The sequence below is a fragment of the Protomyctophum parallelum genome, assembly GCF_964188405.1.
Source record: "Protomyctophum parallelum genome assembly, chromosome: 13".
In the NCBI taxonomy this organism is placed as follows: Eukaryota; Metazoa; Chordata; class Actinopteri; order Myctophiformes; family Myctophidae; genus Protomyctophum; species Protomyctophum parallelum.
In genome coordinates this window covers 30334400-30361364 of record NC_139708.1, presented here as the reverse complement: position 1 = coordinate 30361364, position 26965 = coordinate 30334400, and the positions used below count along the sequence as shown (strand labels likewise).

The following is a 26965-nucleotide window of genomic DNA, read 5'->3' as shown; positions in this document are numbered from 1 at the left end:
TGACACTCCAATGTCAGGGCTCTCTCCTCTCTTTGGGCATCTTGTTTGTTTGTCTGTGTTCAGGGAGTTTGATTGAAAAATTAGGCATGTGCATTTCCATCATAGTTATTTGAAATTTCTGTTGACATTTGGATAAATCATACTGTAATTAGCATCGACAGAGAGTCGTAACAGGCTGATGGCCATATATGGTGGCGTAACCTGACGGACAGGTTTTTTCATCACAGAAGAACACCCTATACATCCGCAACAAATGTATCAGCACAGAACTCAAACATGAACAGTGGGGTGGGAGCGGCTATCTTTGGGAGAGCTTTTGTTTTGTTTTGTTTTATGGTTGTACTGTTGTATTGTTTGTGAACTGTATTGTACTGTATGTATCTGTGTTGAGGACCCCCTCTAAAATGAGATGAGATGGCCTGGGCCATGGCTCAGTGGTCCAGGTACCTTGGCTGGTAATCCAGTCTGGCAGTGTGCCGCGGGTTCTCCTCCCGATACCGACGACCTTTACTGCATGTCTTCACCCCCCCCCCCCCATCTCTCTCCCCATTTCCTGTCAGCCTACTGTCTGTCCCTCCATAAAATAAAAGGCGAAAGCCACAAAAAAACATTTAAAATGAGACGAGACATCTCAAGGGGCTCATCCTTTCAATAAATATATATGATACAAGCAGGTTCAATAGGGATTTGTCATACAGACATAACATTATTATTTCCCCTGTGTGTGTATGTGTGTGTGTGTGTGTGTGTGTGTGTGTGTGTGTGTGTGTGTGTGTGTGTGTGTGTGTGTGTGTGCGTGTGTGTGTGTGTGTGTGTGTGTGTTTGTGTGTGTTTGTGTGTCATGTGTACAACCAATGTGTACTACCACCTCTATGTTTTCAAAGCATAATAGAACACATCACTAAGCTATGGTAATACCTCACCCAAGATATTCTCTCTCACGTCTTCATCCTGCTGCTCTCTTCCCACTAAAATGAATCCATTGACGCATGACGAAGCCAACAGCCCTTAATAACATAAAAAATCACACCCGTGTGAACTGAGTGGTGCAACTACACATTTATTGTTATAGTTACTATACTGTAAGGTATTTGTAAAATGTGCCTCAAGTTGTAAAACATTAGAACCAGGAAAGCATCTGTGTCATTTTACATTTTTGGTTAAGTACTCTAGTCTGTGCATGAATTTCAAGGTTTCTCAACAGTGTCACTTGAAGGTCTCACACACACACGACCGCGGTATGTGCGTGCGTGCACGCACATACCGCGGTCATACACGCACGCAGCATTGATGTGTGTTGCTACGACGCAGCATTGTGTTGCTACGTGCTATACACACACACGTGCGATACCGCACGCACGCAGCGCACGCAGCATTGATGTGTGTTTTATTTGTGGATATAAATTATATATTTCCCCTCAAATATCTTAGTTTTACCAACATTGTTAATGTGAAATTGTTTCAAGATGCTTATTTATTAAAATTGTGATAATTGCTATATTGCTATTGCTATTGGAGCTCTGATGGTCCCACCGTCCCAGACAGAAAGGGGACGTAAAGAGGAAATGAATATGCCCGGGTAGAAGGCATCATGACTGGGGGTGACTGGGAGGAGTGACTGGTGTTGACATCGTGGATCGTCTGACTCTGCCAAAACGGAACAGTTACCCTTTAAAAAAACACCTCCATTCAGTTTCATTGTAACTGAGATTTTCGATCATAATTCATACATTTTTAATACCGTATTTAGCTATAATGAGCGCAAATGTTCGATACTAATTGACAATGCTACTATGCTACTACCATAGACCACAGGGGAAAAAATGGCTACTCTCAGCCGCACAAGAGGAGATTAGACCTCATCCCTCCCAGAGAAAATCCCATAGCCTGGAAGGACGATCGGCCTGGCTCGGCCAATGATTGAACGACTTGTTCGAGTGACTTTGAATTGAATTGAATGGACTGGTGGGTCCGTGCCATAGAGTATGGTCCGTACGGGAGATCCTATAGTTTACAGGACCGAAATGAACGAAATGAACGAATCATTTTAGTGAACGAACGAACGACCGATCCGTTCACTGAAAAAAACGAAAGTTCCCACCACTACCGCGTTCATGCACGGCACTACACACACACGTGCGTGCGCACACCACTGATGCACGCATGCGCACACCACTGGTACAGGTACATACATACACAGGTACACGGACATTGCGAGTGGTTGCACCACTCAAAAATAGTCTCCTTGATGTCCAGCACCTGGTCTAAATACAGGTAGAAGATATGCACACAATCTCCTTTGTGTAATGTGAAGTTAGAATAGAACATAGAAAGTAGACTAAATTATGTCATCCTCATACAATAGTATAATTTAAATTGTATTAAAAAGACTGACTAAAACTAAATAAAAATTTACTGTCAAAATCAACACTGATATACATTACCATATGTGAAGTCAAAGTCTAAACACGGCTCCATTTGTTGATCACAGCAGTGTTAGAATGTAACATTGTTATACAGGAAACTGTCAACCCTGCAGAGCAGGAGGGTAAGGGGAGTATGTCTGTGCAGTGTGCACTGCAGTTCCTTTTATCAAATACTGTATATAGGTCATATAAACCCCTCATACATTTTCTGCACATGTTCCAGATTAAGGTAGCTTTAGTGACCCAGGCTCATTGAAACCGGTTTTTGAGTTCACTACATTTCTTGGACACTTATATTGAGCTGTTTCTTTTCTGTTGCCTTTCTTTTCTTAAATCAGATATTCCTCCTTGCTCTCAATTTGACATGACTCGTAATAATAGATTTCACCAACCAAACCTCTAAGGGACCGAGCTGTGAAGGTGAGCAGAATATGACACACAACCTTGTATATGTACGGAGACACAAAGGAGAATAAAAGAACATTGTTCCACCCACAACCATCACCAACCGTGTTGGTGGGTGGTGTATAGAATTGTTGGGTCTGTTTGGAGCATAAAGCTAGAGGGCATTGCACAAGGGTGACACTGGAATCCCTTTTTTCTTAGAAAAGAAAGGAGGGAAAAGAGTATAAGGTGAGGGGGAGTATATTAAAGGATATATCAAATTAAGCCTGGGAGGGAGTGATGGGGTTGTATGGCACGGGTGTCATGGCACAGTATGAAGGCAACTTCAGCTCCCAATGAAGAAACAATGAAGTGAGGCAGGACCATGTTACACACAGGCCTCCGAGAGGGACTCATGACCCAACGCACTGCAGCTTTGGTCTGAGCAATCACGCTCCCCTGTTGGCAAGAAAACACCCAGATCCTTTATCAGATGAGCAGTTGATATGTTTAAAGGAAACATACTAGAAAAGATAGTTAATGATGTCTGCAGGGAGGGATGGAGTTGTAAAATGTTAGATGTGATAGCAAGCTCTTGCCAAAAGCCAGCAAGCCAATACTGATTAGAGACTGATTGTAGACCTCTAGTGATTAGAGGTCTACAGCTTCAGCCTCTCTGTCGATGCTAATTACAGTATGATTTATCCAAATGTCAACAGAAATTTCAAATAATTATAATGGTAAGAAATGCACATGCCTGTTTGTTTGTTTTTCCATTGAATATTCCCATTTCTAACGTGACAACGCAATGAATGCATAAGTTATTTTGTATTAATTATAATGAATGAATTGATGAATTAATTATAATTCAAATTTGAATGGAATTAAGGCTATTTAGCGAGACTGCTGACCTTGGAGGACTGATATTTGAATATTATATTATGTATATTATATAAGTGAAGTATAATGGTGGAGCATAATTAAAACCAGACCAGAAAGTGTAGTTTACACTCGAATAAATATTCACTGTTATTCACTCTGCTGTCACTAGTGTTTTCCATTTTAAATCCAAGTAATGCTCTATATGGCAATGAGCTTGGCTGTGTGATGATACAGTAAATTATTTCCTCTGATGGGAGACATTAGTAAACGCTCATGGATAGAAACAGAGAAATAGGATTAACCCTTGAAACTGATACAATGGCATTCTCCCACTTGAACCCACAGCATCGCTATTCTGGGAGGAATATTCGGCAACAATAGCCAATCTATGCGTTGCGTTGTGCGGCTGTGCCACACGACTTGAGTTACAACTATACTCTACCCAACTACTAGAGGGGCACGATGTCGGTATCGCTGTCCCCTCACAGCTGGAGGGTCCTGGGTTCGATTCCCAATATGCTGTGGGCACTGGGGGCGTGCCCATGCCATAGATGGGGTTGGCAAAAGGGCCTTTCTGTGTGGAGTTTGCATGATCTCCCCGTGTCCCCTAGGGTAAGTACCCACATAACAAACATGCAGGGGAAAGGACCTGGTTGGACTAACGTGTTCCTTCCTCACCCTATGTCAACCAGGGAAACTCCCCCCTGGCTTGGACTCCTCATGCATTGAAGGAAGCATGAGGTCAGTCCGTTGCTCTCCTGAGGTTGGCAGAGGGAGTGTAGCGCCCAGGATTACAGTTGACAATTGACACTGGGTGAAATAAAAGGGTTACAAAAATCGTGGGAGATATATATGACCGTCTTTTTCCTGGTCGTGTTGCTTGTAGATCTGTTATTTTTAGTGAAAGGATGTTGGGGTTCAACTAAAAAAGCTACGATCAATTATTCTACAGTACACTCTTAATAGTAGGGACATATTATTGGCATGTCATACTGTAGGTGGAACTTTCCTCCAAATTACAGAATTTTCACAAAATGCCCAAGAAATGTCAAAAATAATGTCAACATTTTCAAAAGTCTATTTTCACTAGTAGTTGTAGGCTACTACTGTATACATTGCAGACGTAGAGCTTACAGCAAGTGGTTAAGGCCTATAGTTACAAAAAAAAAAATCACCAAATTAATCTAATTTGAATTGAAAGTAGCGACCACCGTAAATGTTACATTTGCATAGAATTTGATTTGAAATTAATCTCTAATGAGAATTTGTGTCGGCCAATAGCACCGTTGCTCTGTGTTAATCTTGGCAGGGGGCAATGCATTTGGAGAGTCCTACCATTTTAGCTGCATCACATGAATCTACAGTATTTTGTCAAATTTGGCTCTGCCAAAATATGTATTGAAACACAAAATGCTAAGCTACTGCATTTTGCACCACATTAAGTACAGTAAATTGTGTTGCAATCACCAGCCAAGCCTCTATAGTCAATTCAAAAGGACACACAAAGGAATTATGCCCTAACAACTCCCCCATCCAGCTTCTGGATGTGTCAGTAAGAAAGAGAGGCAGACCACCCTACGGCGAACTCAAAAAGGAAATTCCCTTTCTAAAACTATCTGGTAAGACATTACTCTTATACAGAGACATACACTGGCATGGGAGCGAGACTTCACTAATGGTGAACTCACTCGACAGTAATACGTCTTGAACCAATTAAGTGTCCCAAAGTGGCCGTTCCGGTCCAATTTAAAGATCAGAGTGCCGGTGGCTGATTCAGGCTGATGCAATGATCCAAATAGATCAGGAGCACTTCCTCTCAACCAATCACTTACTTTCATCGGCCAGTCTAATTGGGGGAAGTCTCGAAGAGAAGCAAAGGCATATGGGAATTTCCACCCTAAAAAAACAACCATCCAAGCTCCCCCAGGGTACAGAGAGACAGTCCCACTTTTTGCTGCATGATCGTTGAACTACTGCTGCACTGTAGCTAAATCCCTGAGAGGATTTAGTTTGGAAAGTCGTGGTTGTTTTTCAGTTGCTAAAATTAGAAGGAATTGTTTCAATGGTTGACTACAAGTCTGAGGTGTCTTGTGTGCAGACAGTCAAGCTTACCGGACGAAATCTGAGAAGGAGGAAGTAATGACGTATTGGGAATTTAACAGGAGAAAGATTCATTTCTTTTGAAGACATGCCAGATTGGATTGGGAGATGCCAGATTGGATAAGCTCTATGCTTGAGAAGTTTTTTGGTTTAGTCTGTGCTGACGGGAGGGCGTATTATCTATAATTATTAATACTGAGGTTTTTTGAGGGAAGGTGACTTTTATTTTATCTTAAATTAAATATGACAAGACACATCATAGTGAGATAGCACACACCAGACTGACATATACCACCAGGGTATTTGCTCAAATGAAATCGATTTAAATCTAATTGGAAATTAGACCAGCTTAATATTTTCCTTTCTGTAATGAAAAGCAATTTTATCCAAGTCTATTCCATCTGGCCTCGTGTCTCATAGGATTGTGGGAGACTGTACAGGTTATTTTTCTCACCAATCAATAATTCGGTCTGTGTTTGAAATTCCTCAGGAGGAAAGTATGACAAGAGAAAGTTTCCCAAACTTTCACAAATCATCTGGTTACCTAAAGCCTGATTTATACTTTGTTGTATGAAGGCTTGCCATGTTCATGTTGTGAGCTTGTAGATCGACTATGTTAATGGCGACACTATTGAATGTACAACAGTATAAATTACGCATTACGGCTTGAAGTCATAGATAATCCTGAGCTAAACTTAAGAAAATGTAATCCCCCTAGGTTAATACCCACTTCAGTTTCCAGACTGGAGTGGTCTATTCTTTGTCTATTCTGTTGTACTGGAATGACTAGCTGAGAGGGTGTCTGAATACATACTGTATAAAAAAAACAACAATAACATTTTTTTTTTTAAATGTGCCTTCTATCCATTTGAGATATCCTCGTACATACAGTAAATTAAGCGGTGGACTATGGACTCATGATAGGTGGTGACCTACATAATTTACTACATAATGCATTTAAAACCCTACAATCACTAGTAAACATGAAGCTTTCAAAGTACCAAAACACGTGACTTTGAAATTAAACTCCTCACATCACTGTGTTTTGTTTGTGATCGCTGAGGGGTCATCAGGAGGACATTAGAAGGCCATAAATCCTTCAAGATTTGCATTCGGCTTAATCTCTTTTACAGGTCAATCCATTCACTGAGCACCAAGACATGAACCCAACTACACGTTTCAAAGTCTAATCTCAGGCATGTAATTATACATGTTGTGAAATGAGTGGAGGGGGGATATGTCAGGCATAAATAAAGGGTACCACAGCCGTGCAATCACATGCAATACAATGGAAGAGAATAGCAGAGGAAGGGTGGCTTAGAGCAGTTTTTCTTAACCTTTTCCATTTCAGTTTGATATACTGTATGCAATATCAATCTGGACCTTTAAATTAAATGGACCGCCATTTAATAAGATTTTTCTCTCTCCGGGACACCAATCTACAGTACAACGTCAAAAGTTAACTCTGAGAGTGTTCAAATGGAACCATATGGACCCTTGTGGGTACACTCTTGGGAGTTACAGACCTGTAAGTGTCCATTTTAATGATTTAGCAGTGGAGACCCTCTAGAAAGCAGTCAAGGACCCATGAAGGCCCTGGACACCACATTGATAACCAGTGGCTCAGAAAGACTGCTGTATAACCTGTCTGGTGGCCCTGAAATTGACTCCTGTGTGACTCCCCACGCTCATGTTGACGGTGTGTCCTAATCTGTCCTTGTGCAAGTCGATAGTAAGCTCAGGGACTTTTGCCTGACAAACTGTTCCCCATTGACAAGGACATAGAGAGAGAACTTTTAAAATGTCACTTTTGAAAACTAACTGGAGTGTTACTGTACATGACAGCATAAAACACGTCCACAAATTTGATCTTTTCAATAACTGATGATGACTGCAGACACATAGTGACGATTTGCTTCTGCTGATGTAGACCTGTCAGGCCGAAACCTTGTTTTTTCACTTTTTCCATAAATTAATGCCTTACTTGATCATACAGCACTACAGTGTCACAGGATAAAGCTCAAAACATATTGCATCACACATTTTGAGACTGACACGAGCAAATGTATTGGATCGTGGAGATGTCGCTCAAGGTGAGGTTACTAACCTAGCCCCTCTTGTACAAAACCGGTGGGCTGGCACACACACGTACGTGTCCGTCGAGCGTAACGTGTGTGCCCTCCCGTAAGGAAGGCAAGTAGAAGAGCTACCTAGGCCCTCGGCTTGGTAGCTATTGAAACCCTAAGCAAGGAGCTGACAGCACTGCTGTCTCATGTGCTCCGTAAAGGGCTCCCTTCCCTAAAGAAGGCAAGCATGAGAGCTAACCAGAGCGTAACGTGTGTGCCCTCCCGTAAGGAAGGCAAGTAGAAGAGCTACCTAGGCCCTCGGCCTGGTAGCTATTGACCCCTAACTAAGGAGCTGACAGCTCTGCTTCCTCATGTGCTCCGTGAAGGGCTCGATGGTGACCCATCTCATAAGCCCGGGGGTAATGCTTTGTGTAACAGTGAGAAGCACCAGGAACTGGCACTAAACTTGCAGCAACCCCAGGGACCGCATGGTCCAGGTCTGTGGGTACCACTACCACGGCGAGGTTGCAGTACGTGGCAAAGGTCGAAGGGGACGACCGGCTTGCCGCCGTACACACATCCTGGATGGGAACGCCCTTTGAAGGGCCCAGGATGCAGACATATGGAATGAGCACGTAGCACCTTGAAACCCATCATCTTCGTGATGGGTTTCCCCTTCCGCTGGGGGGCCCACGAGACGAAGAGCTGCATGGTCTCCCTGTCTAAAGGGAGCAATCCTGGCTTTGTACAGTCTCAACGCACTGACCGGGCAGAGACAGTTCAATCGTCTCTCCTCCTCAGAGGAAAACGGAGGTGGATGGAATGCTGTCAGTTCCAGAAGGGAAGTTCTTAAGCAAGAACGACAGGCTCGGCCTAACGGTGACCATAGTGTTGTTACCACTAAACCTCATGCAGCTCTCGTTAACCAAAAGTGCATGCATGTCACTCACACGTTTCGCTGTCGTCAGCGCGGCCAGCAAGGTGGTCTTTAATGATAAGAACTTCAAGTCCACTGTCTTTAGTGGCTCGAAGGGATCTTGAACAAGTGCGTCCAGTACTACGGTCAGGTCCCATGAGGGGACCAGGTACCTGGTGACTGGTCTGAGGTGTAACTGACGGATCAAAGGATGTTCACTCACTGTTCCATTGTTCACGCCTACATGTTAGGCTGAAATAGCCGCCAGGTTGACCTTTACCGACGATTGACCGAGACCCCTGTCTAGAAACTCCTGTAGGTAAGTCAGAATAAGGCCCACAGAGGCCTGGAACGTGATAACCCCTTCAGGCATAGTCAGACACTGAGCTGCCAGGCTGTGTTGTACAGACGTCTGGTGGAGGCGGCCCTGGCACTCAGAATCGTCTCAATGACGTTCTGGGGTAGACCAGCTACCCATCATGGGCCAGACCCAAAGGTCTGAGTCTTGGGGGCGCGGGTGAAAGATCTCGCCTGCGACAGCAGGTCGACCCTCACATTGTACCACAGTGTGCGTTCTACGAGCCACTGCATGGGGCTGACTGGAGCATCAGCTGCATCTCTCTCTCTCTCTCATAATTAATGGAAAAGGGTAAGGTTTAGAAGCTGGATAGAAGAGAGAGAGAGAGAGAGAGAGAGAGAGAGAGAGAGAGAGAGAGAGAGAGAGAGATAGAGATAGAGATAGAGATAGAGATAGAGAGACCAGATCAGTAACAAAGAAAGACAGGGAGTGAAAACCCTAACAAATTGAGGTGAGGGGATAAAAGATGGAGGAAGACGAGGGAAGAGAGGATGAGAGACAGCAGAGGCAGAGTGAAAGGAGATCAAAGGAGAGCGAAAGATAGTCTCTCTCTCTCTCTCTCTCTCAGTTGTGATCAAATATATATGAGCCGCACTATAGAATGAAGCGGATAAATATACATGAAAGACAGAACAACTGTACATACAGAAGGATTGTAAAAATGAAAATACTGAATGAATGGAGGGACGTAATGAATGAATTCATGATAAATTGTGCATTTATACAGCGCCTTTATAGCCGCTTTACATACAGTAGATTTGTGTGTTACATTTCCCCCATGCATACACCGATGACGGAGGAAACCATGCAAGGCACCAACCTGCACCTGCACATCGGGAGCAATTAGGGGGTCAGAGTCTCGCTCAAGGACACAACAACACTAACTCTGGGGGAGCCCGGGATCGAACTGGTAACCTCACGTTTCCCTTCCAGCTGCTCTACCGGCCACTCCACCACTGAGCCACTGCCGCCCCATGGATGGATGGATGGATGATGGATGAATGAATGAATGAGGGGGCCATTCCCTTGATTGCTTTGCAGGACTTCCTACATTTCCCATGATGCAATGTGTGGAAAGCACTGGCCTGTCGCAACCATACAAACTAAAAGTAATTTCCCATTCCATAGTCCAGCTCGCCCATATTTTGCCAAAATTGGCATAGTTAGTTGATGGTGGAAAATCGAATGGGTGAGAGGAATTGAGCAATGAAAAATGAATGCAGTCTTAGTACTGTAGGCGTATAAGCGGACCTCATGCTGCATTGGATACAGTTAGATACAGCCAAAACATAATACTAGACTAGACTGGAAAACTGGGTGGGATTTTTTGGCACAGTATTAAACTGGTTTGAATCATGCTTAAATGACTACTTTGTGTCTATAGGTAATTGCACATTTTGACCAGGCAAAATGACATGCAGCTAGAGTTCCCCATAGGCTGCAGGGTTTAAAGCATGGGAAAGAAGTAGCGGCTTATAGTCCGGAAATTACGGTGCAGTAGTTTCCACACAATGTATGTCCTTGAATGTCTTTATCTACACCGACCAGAACAACAATGCTAATATGTTTTCTCCCAACCATTCATTGTTAAGCCATGGCCACTCACTGAGCCAATCATCAATGCAGGCATGGCTAAGCATGAACCACAAGCCTTAGGCAGGACAAAAAAAATAGAGGTTTTGCAATGTACGGTATACACCTGAACACAGGGTAATTGTTAGATTTTAATGAGGATCTCTTAAAAAAAAGTCTGTCTCCCCCACCGTCCTACATACACATGCTTTGCACAGAGCATTCAGTTTGTACCAGAAGATATTGTTCCGTTATAATGAGCACTAGCACTTCCACAAAACTTTTAAACCTACGATGCATAAAGTTGCATTTTGGCTAGACTTGATTAGCATCTCCCAATGTGTTTCTCTTAGCTGTTGACTGCTACAGTGCTAGTACAGTATTAGATAGCAAGTGGTATAGATACTATGTCTGCAGGCTACATTTTTTAAAGCAGAAAAACAGGCTCTCTGGGACAGAGCGCTTCTGTAGCGGTGGGTGGATGCGTAAAAACAGGGTGCAGAGACCTCGCACACAACATTGTAGAAATCCCTTCCCAGCAGCTATCCTGTATTAGAGTTAGAACGGTATTACAGTCGATGGTATCGGGAGCTCCCAATAGCCTCCACTGTTTATGCCTATTGGCATGTAGGGCAGCAAAGTAAGGATCTCTATACTACATCTGCCCGTTTCTGGAAAGCTTTCATTTCACCCCAGCATCCGGGGGATCCCTGATGTCAACAATATTGGCCAGCAATTCCGCATCTGACCTCAAACCCTTAGATCTCCATATATGGAGCTGACCTGTTCTGACATTCCATATGTCGATCCTTCCCCCATCCATCCTCCCTCTTGGGGCCTGCCCCAAAGTTATTGGTGCAGCCACGCCCGGCAGCCGGCAAAAACTAGAGTTCTCAACAAGCCCGAAAGCGCCAGCACTCGCCCAGCAGTCTGCTGTCAGCCTGTCACCCAGGCGGATGCGTGGACGCCGCCCTCATGCGTCTTACTGGTATCTTATTTTGTAGTATACAGTGTCTATATAACCTTAACAACTGTAGTGAAGCAAGTCTTATTGAGGCTTAAAACCTCTTTTACAAGTGAATCAAGACAAGACAAGACAAGACAGAGCCAAAGCACTACCTATAAACGACAAACGACAAATAACAGTGGTACACGATGATTAACTAAAATAAACTGCATTAGAGAGTTTCAAAATAATCATAAGCCGTGATAGGACAACCTCATCTTGTCCACCTCATTTTGAAAAGTAGGTACTATACAGTGCAACCACTTTTAGGATTATAAATTATGACTACCTTGCAAGAATAAAAACTTGGGAGTTGTACATGAGCAGTTTATACCAAATATAGCGTACAGTAGATAAAAATATACCAGTGTTGCATCCTATACGCATTGGCCAATCAATGATGTTGTGCAAATACAGTAATGGGTACTATATTTGGAATGTGTAGGCTATTGTATCATAAAGCTGAATGATACAGGGCGAGCTTAGCCAAAGTAGAGGGAGAGGGAAATCCATGAACAGTATCACCATAGTCAAGCTGACACAGAAAAAGCTCAGCAACTAATCTTTTCCTAGCAGACATGCAGGAATAAGACATCAACCAGTAGAAGAAAGTGAATGTAAATGTTTGCTTCTTTGCAAGACATCTGGGCTGTACTCCTTCAGGATAACACAGGAATTCATTCTGGTCCAATACATCTGAACATCAATAGATGTATTGGCACAGTTCCAGCAGTAACAGGTGCAGGGTTCAATAAATGTATCGATCTATGATATCGGAATCAGTATTGGTTCCTTAAACCCTGTAACGGCTGGGCTCCAGTGCATGTCAGGTAAAGGTCACCTTTATTATGGTGCCTCTGGAGCTTAAATTAGCTAGGGCTAAAGGTATATCTCTAGTACTGTAGTATTAGTGGTCCTCCAGAGGGTGCTTGGCAGAAATGGAAATATTTTTTATTTTAAAATATTTTTTATACAGATGACAGCTTCCTGCCACACCTTTTGTGAGGAGGTGGAGTTACAGACTGCAGCATTCGAGGATTGAAGAGTTGGAAACCCTTGCCTATCGGAATGGAAACCATTGGACACGAATCACGATACTAGACATTATGAGAACCTCAAAGGGTAGAACCCTCAGAACCAAAGTACAAACCTGCTTTGAATGCCGATAACCTACCAGTAATTGCTACTACAGGGGGAGGTGGAGGGAGTTTGTTCACTTGTGAGTGGTTACTGCAGTAGCACAATGTTAAAGATGGAGTGCCATGAATTTTGTATTTTCTCCATGTGTTTTCCACATGTTTTTCATGTGTATATGAGGTTTTAGACCCCTTGGTGTGGTTGTTATGTGCCATGATGTCGTCCCTTTGTATTTAGAGTTTCTTCCTGGAGGCCGAAACCTTGACAGTCAAACGTGCCACTGAAAAAAACAGTGATAGCAGCCCCTCCCCTAAGTTCCTAACCCCTCCCCCTTTATTATCATACAACAACAGCTGTGGGTGCGGCTTCAGTTCAGGTGGATCACCACCCATCTCCGCCCACCAGGCGAACCAGGCATACTTAATGAACTGGTTGGCGTGTCCACATAAAAACTACATTTTAACAAATACAGTACACGTTTTTGAAATAATTCTTCCTCCATATAATAACAATAATACCTGATGACATATTTTAGGGTGGAAAAAAATCACAGCACTCCATCTTTAAGTTGAGCATGTAATTTGAGTGATTCTGTTTAAACAAACCACGCAGATTGAATCATTAGGATCATAGCTGTATGTGATTGGAGGGAGGGTGTATGTCAGTGCCTGCCTGAACTACCGCAATACTCTAGTCTATAAAAATACATATTTCACACACATACGGCTTGCTTGTAAGTCCCCCCCCCCCCCCCCCACACACACACACACACAGCCCCCACACATACTTAAATAAATACATGCACAATCATCCAGTCTTTCTATCTATTCAATAAACATGCTGCGTCCGCATGTCCCCCTCTCACCATTTCAATGCTGCAAAGTAAGTCCATCAAACAACACAGGCGTGCACGCTCAGACGCACACACACACAGTACATAAGAGAGAAAGACAGTCTTGCATATATGCACGCACGCGCGCACACGCGCACACGCACACACACACACACACACACACACACACACACACACACACACACACACACACACACACACACACACACACACACACACACACACACACACACACACACACACACACACACACACACACACACACACACACACACACACACACACACACACACACACACACACACACCACTTTGCCCCATGGCTAGCGACTACTGCCCCATAGCAAATTAGCCGAAGAAGTTATGGCTAACAAGCGGCCTGAACATGAATCTGTGTGCAACGAGCCGACACGGCCCAGAAGAGACTGGATAATAAGTAAGAACAAACAGCTCACAGCCAAGCGTTAGTCCTAATGTGGTTACCACAGTGAGTAATTGCGGGGAAAGCTAACGAGCGTCCATTCAGGCGGGGAAAATAAGGATGCGTAATGATGTTAATAGATTATTAAGATTGAAAGTATAACAATGCTCTCTCTCGCTCCATCCCTCTCACTTGGGTTTTCTCTCTCTCTCCCTCATTATTGTCAGTGTCTCTTTCTCTCTTTCTTCACTTGTGTACCCTCTATTTTGTCTGTCCCTCTCTCTCTCTCTCTCTCTCTCTCTCTCTCTCTCTCTCACACACACTCTGGCTCTCCTCTCAGACTCACCCTATGAATTACAATACCCAAAATCTCTGCCACTCGCTCACTCACACTCGGTGACTGCATGCAGCATGGCGGTGTTATCGTGAAATTGGTGACCTACTGGCTGCTGAAATAGGCGTCAAGCGCGTAGACATCACATGTGAAGTCCAGAAGATGGTCACATATTTCGGCATGTCACCAATTTCACTGTAACACTGTCATGCTGGAGTGACCGAGTGTGAGTGAGCGAGTGGCCAAGATTTTGGGTACTGGAATTTAGCTTATGCCTCCCTCTGTTACTCTCCCTCCTAATTGTGTAGTCACTCGATGTTCTTCCTCCCTCCTTCCCGTCTCACTCCCTCTCTAATTTATACATTGTCAAACGACAAAGTCACAAAGTATAAATTCATATAAAAGTCACTTATTTTCAACTGAGGAAAGTGTCGACACGAACGTGTCGTCACTTTGGACGTGTGACAAGGTCGTTAGACTAATTATAAATTTGCCATTTTGCCATGGGCACTTCATCAACCCTATCATTCACCATCTCTGTTCTCCCCGTCATCTCAGGCAGACCCCATATACCATATCTCTCTCTCTCTCTCTCTCTCTCTCTCCCCCCATCCCACACTTTTAATCTCTATTTCTCATTTCGTTCTCTCGCTCTCTCTAGATTTCCTTCCACTTCTCTCCATCAGTGGCATCTACATTTGTTTGTATCTCCTCTATAGCGCGTGGGAGGAATACTGTTTCTCTATCCCCTCCACCTCCTCTCTCTTCTTCTGTCCTACTCTCTCTTGTGGGCCCTTGAGACACTGCAAGTGTATAAGCTGTGCGCTCGCGTGTGTGTGGTGTGTGCGTGTGGTGTGTGTGGTGTGTGCGTGTGTGTGTGTGCGAGTGTACATCAGAGTGATTGATGGGAGAAAAATGGAGAGAGAGGGAGTGAAAGAGGGAGGAAACTAAAGAGAGAGGGAAAGAAAATTTGTGGCGGAGCGCAATGGAGATGATAAAAGAGAACGAGAAAGGGATGCAGAGACGGAGACAATGCGAAAGGGAGAACACAGGGAGAGAAGGAGAGAGAGAGAGAGCCATGGAGAACACAGGGAGAGAAGGAGAGAGAGAGAGAGAGAGAGAGAGAGAGAGAGCTGAGAACACAGGGAGAGGAGAGAGAGAGAGAGCCTTGGAAACAAAGGCTGAGAAAGAGAGGAAGAGCCGCCTCTGATCAGTAAGTTGGCGCCCTACTTCCTCTGACTGCAGAACACCAATAGCAAGCCTGAACAACACACACACACACACACACACACACACACACACACACACACACACACACTCTTACATACTTACAGGCAGATGGATGCGCAGGCACGGACACACAAATACACAGACCCAGAAGGCAGGCACAGACACAGTCCTGTGTGTGTGTGTGTGTGTGTGTGTGTGTGTGTGTGTGTGTGTGTGTGTGTGTGTGTGTGTGTGCTACACACTCACGCAAACACCCATCGCTCGCACCCCCCACATACACAAAGAATTATAATAAGTTATGACAATCAACCCAGCATATGCATACATAATATCCCTGTTTTCTATTCCATGCACGCACGCAGACACACACATGCACACGCACACACGCACACAATTACATCTCAACACTGCAACACAAACAACACATTCTGGTGTGAAAACAAACAAGGTGATATGACTACCGTCTCCTTTTTATTCCCTATACTTGTCTTTCATTCTCCTTTCTCGAGTGGCCCATCCACTCACTTCGCATCCAGAAAGTTTAACACCTAAATTATACTCCCATCATACAGCGTTGTCACACCAATCTACAAGCTCACAATGTGCTGCGGTGCCATGCAGAGCTTGTATACCCCGGCTACTGTAGGCACGGTATGTTGCAAGCATATTAGTGGTGCAGAATGCAGATACATGAACACTGAGCGAATCGCATTCACCGCCAATTGTTTGCCGCTGGTGGCCGTGTTGCTAATATGCAAGCTGTGCTTAAATGTTTCATAATCCCCCTAGAAGCACCAATGATCACCAACACTTTTCAGCATGCTACATTTAGTTTTTCTCTGGACCAATTCAGATTGTTTATTGCTCCTGGTGGGTCTATATATAAACAGCTTGTCATACAAAACAGAAGAATGGATAACTTTTTGACTGGGTGAACATAACCGTGGGTATATATTGCCACTTTGCCAGCATGGACAACTCCTGTAGAGTTAACTTTTTTCCCTTTCTCTTAGACAATTATTTGTACCCCTTTCTCCTCCCAATGTATTAGTTATGGCAATTAACCCTGCTCACACATCTCTGTGATGCTATTAATACTGTATCCTGTGGGTCTCAAAGTGCTCTTGAGTGTGTTCCAAATGGCCCCGTACAGGTGTGTAACTCTGAGAGTCACCCTTACGGGTCAATTTGGTTCTGTTTTTACACTCTCAGAGATATGAAATTTAAAACGTTTGAGAACCACTGCACACTCAATGGAACAGATCCTTAAAGAGTACCGTGATTTTTTTCCACCCTAAAACATGATCATCAGGTCTTATTGTTATATAAGGAGGTATAAACTTTTTTTAAAAGGTGTACAGTATTTGTTCAAATGTTGTTTTTATGTGGGCACCCCCCACCAGTTCATTAAGTATGCCTGGTTTGCCTGGTGGGTGGTGATGGGTGGTGATCCACCTGAACTGAAGCCGCACCCACAGCTGTAGTTGTATGATGAAGCTGGATGCACCGAGGTGGATTTTTTTTTCAGACAGACTGTCTGAACTGACTGACTGAATTGTGGTGAACAAGTACTTTATCTCTGCACCACCCTGGTACATATAACTCTCTTAAATGCTGGCGCACAGAAACACCTGCAGTAAATTAAACATGCCCCACATTATGTTATTACCATCAGCTGCCGTTAATTCATCTGTGAATAATTATCCATGATCATCTTCATCTATCAATCTCATGTGGCATCAAAGTGATTGCGATGTGGTTACCGTACCCTGGTGCATTCAATAATGCCAGCCGGCACACTTTTCATTTGCATAAAGTTGAGACAATCTCAAGTCAGGCAGGGTTTAGTTTGGAGGGAGGGATGGGGGGAGTCAGTGGAAGAGAGAGGAGACCGATACCATTTTAAATGATCATGATAAAAAAGCCCTGCAGTGAATCCAAACAACTAGAGGAATTAAAGAAATAAATGAATCAACCGGACAAAGCAATTAAGAATGGAAGAACATTCCTGATTCTCAGCACATAGGTGAAGGTATCTGTGATGTTATGGATTATTCAGTATAATAAACAATTATGTAAACTAACAAGACTGTAAGGGCTCCATTTTCCCCTTATAAACCCCTTATCCCTAAACTTCTGCCACAGATTCGAGTGCAGGTTTCGTAGTACACCCACGTCGCCACGGCATTTATAAAGTGATCGCAAACAGCTGATCCTTCCTTAATTTTGTTCTCACGTTAATAAATGTCACGGCTGAATTTGATCTGGCACGCCCTAAGAAATCAAGCCTCGCCCTCGTTTTTGTGACCTGAACCACTGCTATACGATCTGGAAACCATGGTTACCGTGCCTTTCTGCCCGCCTCACCCCCCTCTCTCATACACACACACACACACACACACACACACACAGACGCACACACGCTGCACGCACACGCAACTTGCAAGCCCAACTAACTGGTGTGTTGTTAAATAAATAAACAACGAACACCTGCATGAATTAAATAAAGTTGTAGGCCTACCCTGTCTCTGTCTGTTTTCCTCTCACCTCGCTTGCCTTGCTGTCATGCACGCACGCACCTACATGACACATTAAATAAAGCTGTCTGTTTCTCCTCTCGCTTCGCTTCCCTTGCTGCCCGCCTCACCCCCCGCACGCACGCACATATCGCTATTTGCAACTTTCACTGTGTGTTGTTAGTTGTATAGTAAATTATTAAAGTATTTTTAATTTAATATACAACAAGATATATTAGTGAACGAAAACCTGAACCTGTGAACCATAATTAAATAACAAATAGGCACACACACGCTGCTGTTTTGCAGGTGCTCCTCCTGTCCTGTCTGTCTGTCTGTCTGTCTGTCTGTCTCTATCCGTGACCAACTGACCATGCACGTTCCGACGTTCGACAGTCTATTTAGATTGCCTCGCAGTCGTTAGTCACTGCAGTGGCCGGGCTGTCAACTGTCATTATATGAATGTGCAGCCAAAATCGTATATAGCCTCATATGGCTGGTGCATGGGCTGGCTGGGTAATATACCTATATCTCCGATATATTCCCACTTGCGCTGGGAGCCTGGCACGGTACATTTGGCATTCGAGCGACGCGTCAGGTTTATTATATTGCACATACCGTAAGAAAGACATCGGCCTTCATGCTGTAGATTAGGCTACAGTAGGCTATACCTGCACGTTGGGACTCTCCGCAGCTGAGCTGCAGCACTGCTGCACTATACTCTCCAACGTCCCGTCATGGAAATATTTCAGCACAGACAGCCCAAATCCTCGCATGTATGCGCTCATGCAAAACACTGTTTAAATGGCTTAAGCATCTCTTGCAACATTGTTTTTAATTGCGCGATTTTATCTCCTACTAATTTCATATGACACATGTATTCCTTAACATTTTTATTTATTTATTTAGCCCATATACATTATACATACCTTTTATATAAACATTTTAGGAGTGAATACATATATGTTTAGCTGCCTGTGACAGCCTCTCAGCAGTTCAGACAAGGCTGCTCCGCTTGTGTAAGACAGAAAAACAGCGTACGGCAGCTGCCGAGTAGACGTGGGTTTTGATCGTTGTCACGTTCAATTTCAAGCTTTGCCGGAAATGTTAAATGCCGAAAATGTCGGTAATTTCGGCGTGCGCCCATATTTTGGCGTACGCACGGTTGATAAATGAGGGCCATAGGCTCTGGCCTGACAGCGCGTCGTGTTCAAGTCCTGTTCATGACAACCTTTGCTGTATGTCTCTCCCCCTCTCTCTCCCTCCTTCCTGTCAATTTTCCCTTGAAACTATCAATAAAGGCAGAAAAGCCAAAAACTGATGAGTAGCCTCGGTAATATCCAGGCTTTTATTTTCAGCTCAAACAATGAAAGCCTGAGGGAACGAGATACATTTCCTGGTCTATGAGTGGGAGTGAACTACAGTGCAGAGGGGCGTCGCTCGCAATAATGGTGACATCTGTTTTCTCTGCTGTTTTCTACCACGGAGGGGAGGGGTCAGAGGCGGGCGATCAGTGAACCAATATATTCTCCAGCGCTTGCTCCATGCCAGGCTAGAGGATGAGTAAATAGGACCATAACAAACACTGAACATCATCCTGAAATGAACCCAGCCTGTAGCATCCTGGGAGCTCACAGGTCTTCCAGGATTCCTGTCCGTCGCTCTCCACTGGTCTGACAAATAAAATTCTTATACCTCGAAAATAGTGAATAGATAAATAGATAAGCACTTTTCACTTTGCAATGTGTATTCTTCTGAGGAGAAAACACACACACACACACACACACACACACACACACAGTAGAGAAGAACACACTTGAAACCGTATAAGCACACATCAAACACACATCACATTGTCCTCAAGAAAAGCAGCATGCACGCACGCACGCACACACACACGCACGCACGCAAGCACGCACGCACGCACATCTATTCTAAAAAAGCAGGGAGACAGACAGACAGACAGACAGACAGACAGACAGACAGACAGACAGACAGACAGGCAGGCAGGGAATATTATGGGGAGAAACTGAGACGAGGGAAGAATGGAGATAATGAGAGAGAGGGAGGAGGGAAAGCGAAGTGAAGCGAGGAAGAACAAATTAAAGGAGAGTAGAGAGAGAGAGAGAAACAGAGAGAGAGAACATAATGAGAGAGACAGGGGATTGAGAAGGAGGGAGCAGGAGGGAAGGAGGTACTGGGGATGTCGAGGGGTGAGGAAGAATGAAGGGTGGACGAAAAGGGAGATTACAGAGAGAGACAGGGAAAGAACAGAGAGAGATGAAAGTAAAGTGAAAGGAGAGAGGAGAGAGGACAGAATGACGAGACGAGATTTGGAAGAAGAGCAAAAAGCCAGGGCTAGCAGAGATGAGAGATAAAAGTTAAGAAAGAGAGAGAAAATTAGACAGACGTGTACAGTAGCTGTGATCAATTATAGAACTGAACTGAAGAACTGTGGAATGAACCCGATTGCCCTAACTAAGAGAGAAGAGAGAGAGAAACCTCAGACAGATTTGTTTGCACAGATAAAATAGAGTTAGACATTTTCAAACTCGCTTTGAGTGGCTGCAACGGTGCGTAATTTAATCAAACACAATTTGATAACTGCCTTTTTTCAGACCCATCAAGAACAGACTAATAAAATATTGCATTAGACTGACTATGTGTACAAAGGCATTTAGCATAATTTTACTGTCAAAGTGTAAAACATAAAATGAGAGTTAAACTAGAAAAAGTGCCCTTCTGGGCACAGGTCTCCACCAGGATAGGAATGTAGGACATTGCAGCTTGCCTTCATCTGGTGGTTGGATAAAAGGGCAACAAAAGTAAATTAGAGGTAAAAAACACTTTTCGGCCAGTTATAGCGCCACCTTGAGGCTGAGTTGAAATTGTTCATGTGGCATTTCTTCCTCGGCCTAGTGGGAATGTGCGTGCACAATTTCACGGAAATCACGCGATGTGTTCATGATTTGCAGCATTTTGTTTGAAACTGAGCACTCCTGTGAACTTTGGAAGCCAATCTTAACCAATCAGGATGGAGTCTGAGAAATCTGAAAGACCCGTTTTGTTGAATGGCTCTAGACAGTCTAGAGAGACTGTGTACCAATTTGCGCGATGTTTGGACAAAATCTGTAGGTGTACTGTGCAAAAACTTGTTTTGCACAAAGCGGCCTCCTGGTGGCGCTATAACAGGCCGTTCTGGAAATTTTGGGGCAGAGGTTCATCGTTGGCATCCAGGGAGTGTGTGTGCAAAATTTGGCATCGACCGGGTTAACGGTGCCGGAGATTAGCTGCTCACGGGGACACACACGGACGGACGGACACACGGACGGACGGACGGAGTGCAAAACATACTCTCCCCCCATGCCATCGGCCTGGTGGAGACAATTAACACTTTGCTCTGCATAAAATGTAAACATGTAATCAGCACGAAAGAACACAACAGGTATTCTATGTCAAAACGCATTTCATAGTTGAACAGCCTTTTTCCAAACTAAACTTTTTCTAGGCTAAATTAAATGGACATTATAAGTAAAGAGATTGAGCAGGGAGAGGGGGATTGTGAGCCAATATTATGTATCATGCTGTCATAAAGCACTGAATATTAGATAGGCTCCCTGTCTGGGAGTCAGAATGTTGCCGGTTCGACCCTCAGCCCACTCTGTCTACACGTCAAAGTGTCCCTGAGCAAGACCCTGAGGAAGCTGCTAGACCGCACCTAGCAGCTTCCCCTCGGTGCTCATTTGAGCCATCTGAGCAGCCATCTGCTGGATAAAACAGTAAAAGAACAAGAACAAGAAAATGCTCCCTTTCCTTTCCCTGTCAGTATATGTCTTCAGGGGCCCAGAATGTCTGGCAGAAGGTCCTGGTTCCAAATCTCCTATGCGAACATATGTTCAGCAGTAAGGGAACACCAAAACATCGGAAGAACAAGACTCTAGGGGTAGGGCTGATGTACACAAGAACAAATACACAGCAAACCGTGGGTGTTCATTTAACACAAATCACATAAATCACTTTCTCTGAATTTTCACCTATGACATGCCCAATGTAGGGATACCAGGGTTAATATGGTTAAATTATCATGATTGCAGAACAGAGCATGCAAGTCGATGCGTGTACATTTTAACCAAGAATACGGCAGATTACCATGTTTTCACATCTGGGTAAGACCTCCATTGTAAGAAACAGCTTGTGTTGTGCACGCTGTTTATCTTTCACCAGAAATGGTAATATGTCTGGAGCGATGCGATCAAAATACACATCTGAACCTTGGATGGATGATCAAAACCACGGACAGCACTCGTAGTTTTAGAGATAATAGCCAAAGAAGATCCTACTTTGAATGGAGCTCTGAAGGGGCCGTGCGCAAAAATACTGGTGGTGGGGGTGACGAAGGCGTTGCCTAGCAACCGGTTCAGTGTTGAATGTTGATTTTCAGCGAGACAGTTTCATATCGATAAAGTACATTAATAAATTATGGAGAATTCCATCAGAAGCAGATTAATGTGGGTTAATGAGGCCTGATTGCAAAGGGTCATTAGATGTGTGTGACCAGACCCAGACTCAGGTGCATAGAGAAAGAGCAGATCTTTGATGGCAAAACATGAATGTTGTCATCTTTTTGCAGCAGCTGCTGAGTCGGATTGATGAGTGTGGCACATGGCACCCATGTGCACCCATGTGCTCACGCACACATGGGTCTGTGTGTGCTCACTGTCTGTCTGACAGACAGACAGACAGATAGATACTGTTCTTTTGGGCTTGTCTTGGCATCAGTTTAGGTGCTGAACATTAGACCCCACCCACTACACAGTGCTGGAATGGTGCTTTTGCCAGCTGGATCTCCACTGTTATGCTTTCATCACTCTCCGATACACCATGACATACTGTATTTGTCTTGGAGGACAAAGTGTGTGCCATCTCTCTACATTAATGAATAGCCATCTGGTTGTGTGTGTGTAGTCCCTCAGAGAGGGCTCCAATCAACATCACACCAACCTTTCTTCTAAACTGTTTCTTCTAAACGTTTCTAGCAGATTGTGGTAATAAATTACGACCACCTTGAATTTCTGACCAATCACCCACAATTTTCAAAACGGTACCCTTTGCTGTGGTGTTTGGCTAGTTAGAAAATAATGGAAGTGCAGGAAGTGCTGGAAAGAACTTTGGCATTGGAATGCGTTTGTTCGTTTTCTCCACAATTACACCATTTTGTTCTTATGACCTTAAAGGACAACTTTGGGGTTTTTTCAACCAAGGTTCATGTTTTAGGTTGTTATAACAGAATGTAAAAGATGAGTGTTGTTTTTAGTTTTTTTCATTTGCTGCTTTCTTTCGTTTTAACGATTTTAACTATAGACAGATATTATTATTTAGCCACTTGTTCGAATGCCCCCGCGAAATACGATCAAAAGAAAACAGCAAATGAAAACAAATTAACCCTCATATTTTACTTTCTCTAATAACAACCTCTAAAAACAAAGCTGTCCTTTAATTTCAGGCATTCTGCACTCTGCAGCATTAACAGCTGCAACCACAATACTATACCTTAACCAAGCACCCTACTTCAAACTTTTTCATGCCAAGGACCCCCAAATTGACACTAATTAGCCCATTTGAAAAGATATGCCAGGGACCCCCATAAGAGAAGATTTTTACGGCTCTAGCAGTGATTCTCAACCATTTTCATTTCAAGTACCCCCAGTTTGATATGCAATAGTAGGCTACGGACCCCTCGGATCTCTGGGACCCCAATTTATAGTGTAAAATCAATGATAATTTAACTCTGAGAGTGTACATTTGTACACTCTCAGAGTTACAGACCGATAAGGGTCCATTTGGTAAATAATGTAGCCCTACTGGGAACACTAAGGGCACATTGGCATCAGTTGAGAGTCAGCAACATTTCTTGTCCATGTCTTTATCGTCCATGACCAGATTTCACACCCCCTGCTCTGTTTGGGGGATTTCAATCAACAATTTTCAAACCTATGAGTCAACAAATCAATGGCATGACTGTCGGGGGACTTTTTTAAAAGGGTCTCACAGTCAGTGTGGGAAATAACACACTGGGTTGGACTGAATAACATTTTAGTATGTTCACAGCAGTACTTCTCTATAGTCGTTTGGTCCTCTGTCCACACCATTTCGGTGTGTATTTGTGCAATTCATATCAATTTCCCATAGATATGGTCAGCATTGTCTGTCTTTGTTGTAACATTGTTTGTCTTTGTTGTAAAATTCTCTGTCGCTCTGGGTGTAAAAGGTGACATTATTTCATAGTTCATACAGAAGGATGGTGTTCCTGCTATCACTGTCGCACCAAAGATCACACTCTGTGTGAGTGGTGCAATAATTGTTGTGACCGTAGGTCGAGGATTACTATGAAAACCTGCAAACCTGTCGATCCGTCAGTCAGTCACACCTCAATATATGGTTGTCAGTCCGTGACAAAATTAAGGCCCGGCCCTACCTGGGCCCTCCCTCATCAAACCATGTACACTAGTCAAGATACTACCCCCGCTGCCACCCTTAGATCTCCATTATGTGGAGCTGACCTGTTCTGACATTCCATATGTTGATCTGACCTCATCAAATCCTGTACACTCAAGACACACTCCATATATGGCCAGTACAGAATTCATTCCATATGTTGATCTGACCCCCCATGCCATAGCACCAGCACTCGCCCAGTAGTCTTCCGTCACCCAGGCGTGAACGCGACCTCATCCTTTGTCAATGTGTGAGTGTGTGTGTGTGTGTGTGTGTGTGTGTGTGTGTGTGTGTGTGTGTGTGTGTGTGTGTGTGTGTGTGTGTGAGATGCTCAACAGTGCCACTTAAGGTCACCCAGCGGTACTGCAGCTGTTTCATGCACAGACAGACATAGGGACAGACATACAGACATACACACGTAGTCACTCATAGGAGCGGTTGGCACTGCACAAAAGGTACGTTTTGCTGCAGGGTCATCAGCTGGGGACCACCATTCATGTATGTGCATGGCGCTATATACAAGGCTTCAGTATTCTGTGTCCCTATAAACTCATCAGGTAAGGAGAGTGGCTGAGGTGTGTTTGTTGTGGAGCACCAAATGGATGGTGATGGTTACTGTACCTGGAACAAAGCTCCCCTGGACAACATCTTTATACGCCCACCAACCGTCATGAAGCTTGGACGTGATAGCCTGAGCTGTGGACAAAGAGATTATTACAGTTGTCGTCAGATTTAACAATTCTTGACATGTTGTGCCAATAAAAAGTATGGGGAATTATTTGTCTGAAGAGTTTAAGGCAAGATATGAGAATAATAATGACAGAGACAGGGTGACATAAACCTACATTAATTGATCGAAAAAGATTGTCCAAAAAGAAAGTGATGTCCCATAGGTGTGTGTGTGTGTGTGTGTGTGTGTGTGTGTGTGTGTGTGTGTGTGTGTGTGTGTGTGTGTGTGTGTGTGTGTGTGTGTGTGTGTGTGTGGCTGGAATGATAACTTCTTGTGCCCAAATTAGTGTGGTATACATTATTTATTACATTTATTAGACACATTATTTTCTACCACATTATTTCAATCAGTTCAGTTAAAATCCTGTCAAAATCCCTGTGCTGTATATGACGCAGTCTGCTTAGTGCTTACCTGATGATGTGCAGATGAAATATGCTTGAAAAACCAGAGATATGTCCCAAACGATATGCATTCTTCGTTCATTTCATGCTCAATTCTTTGCTCAAGCTTGTGTACAGCGGTAATCGGTCAAGTCGCGCTCCAGGACGACAGACGCAAAACTTTGAGCAGTCATTTCCCTTCCACCCGATTCACCGTCCTCCAGAGACTTCAAAGCTGTCACACTGCGCCCCGGCTGCACCTGGTTCTGTTGATTTTGCAGTTGGATTTAACTGTTTTAAGGAGTATAACACGACACTGTTGATTTTATAGACGCAACCAAAAGCAATGTCGCTGAATTGGCCTGGGGTGAAATATCCTTCACAAATTCACAATGTTATCAAAATTATTTTCGGGTCCCCTGCAACGCTCACAACTTCCTTCCCGTCCCGACGACGCAGGGCGCTCGTTGGACACAGCTGAGGAGAGAGAGAGAGAGAGAGAGAGAGAGAGAGAGGGGGGGAGAGAGAGAGAGATCAGTTTCAATTTCAAAATTCTAATGATATGGCTTAATTAAATTATAATACGTCACAATCGTCAACCAGCTCAAACCGAAAACATTAGGCTATAGTATATATATTTTTTTGCATATTGTGCAAAAGGAGCTATAGTCTCGTTGACCACTTAGTGAAAAGATGAGATATAGCCTATAGCTGCAGCCTACAAAGTAGTCTCATTTGAGATTGGATATAACAACCGTACACCGTTGTCTTGGGTTAATTTTGTTTCATTGCTTCTTGTTGAAGCGATCTTTTTTTAAATAATTTTATTTTAGATTGGATCAAGTCTTATATCCACGCCATAGATCCACGCCTATATTTGCAGTCGACTTGCTAGACATGCTGCCTGTAACTTTATTGTTGTATATGGACGTCGTGTGACCTCTAGCGTTTTCACTGGGCTTTTACTCCATAAATGACTGAACTTTGTCAGTGCATGCACTTACTATAGGCTTACTTTGTAGCTAGCCTATAAGATATAGGTGATGGTTTTGATAACAACTCCGTTGTATTATTTATATGCCTACCCATAGATTATATCAGGTCTTTAAAATTCCAGGGTAAACACAGCAGGCCTTAACATGCACAATCAGTTTGACTTG

The 26965-nt window shown here is 43.7% G+C and overlaps 1 protein-coding gene across 1 annotated transcript in view; it reads right to left on the bottom strand.

The window, feature by feature from the left end:
- Window positions 1-26231, bottom strand: part of LOC310869033 (carbonic anhydrase-related protein 10-like) — a 140842-nt gene extending 114611 nt beyond the window's left edge. Inside the window, exons 1-2 of the mRNA XM_083779609.1 lie at window positions 25837-26231; window positions 25317-25391 (exon numbers count right to left, since the gene is read on the bottom strand). Coding sequence (XP_083635735.1) covers window positions 25317-25391; window positions 25837-25897 — 136 coding nt within the window. The 5' untranslated portion in view covers window positions 25898-26231. The remainder of the gene's footprint in view (window positions 1-25316; window positions 25392-25836) is intronic.
- Between the last annotated feature and the right edge of the window lie 734 nt (window positions 26232-26965).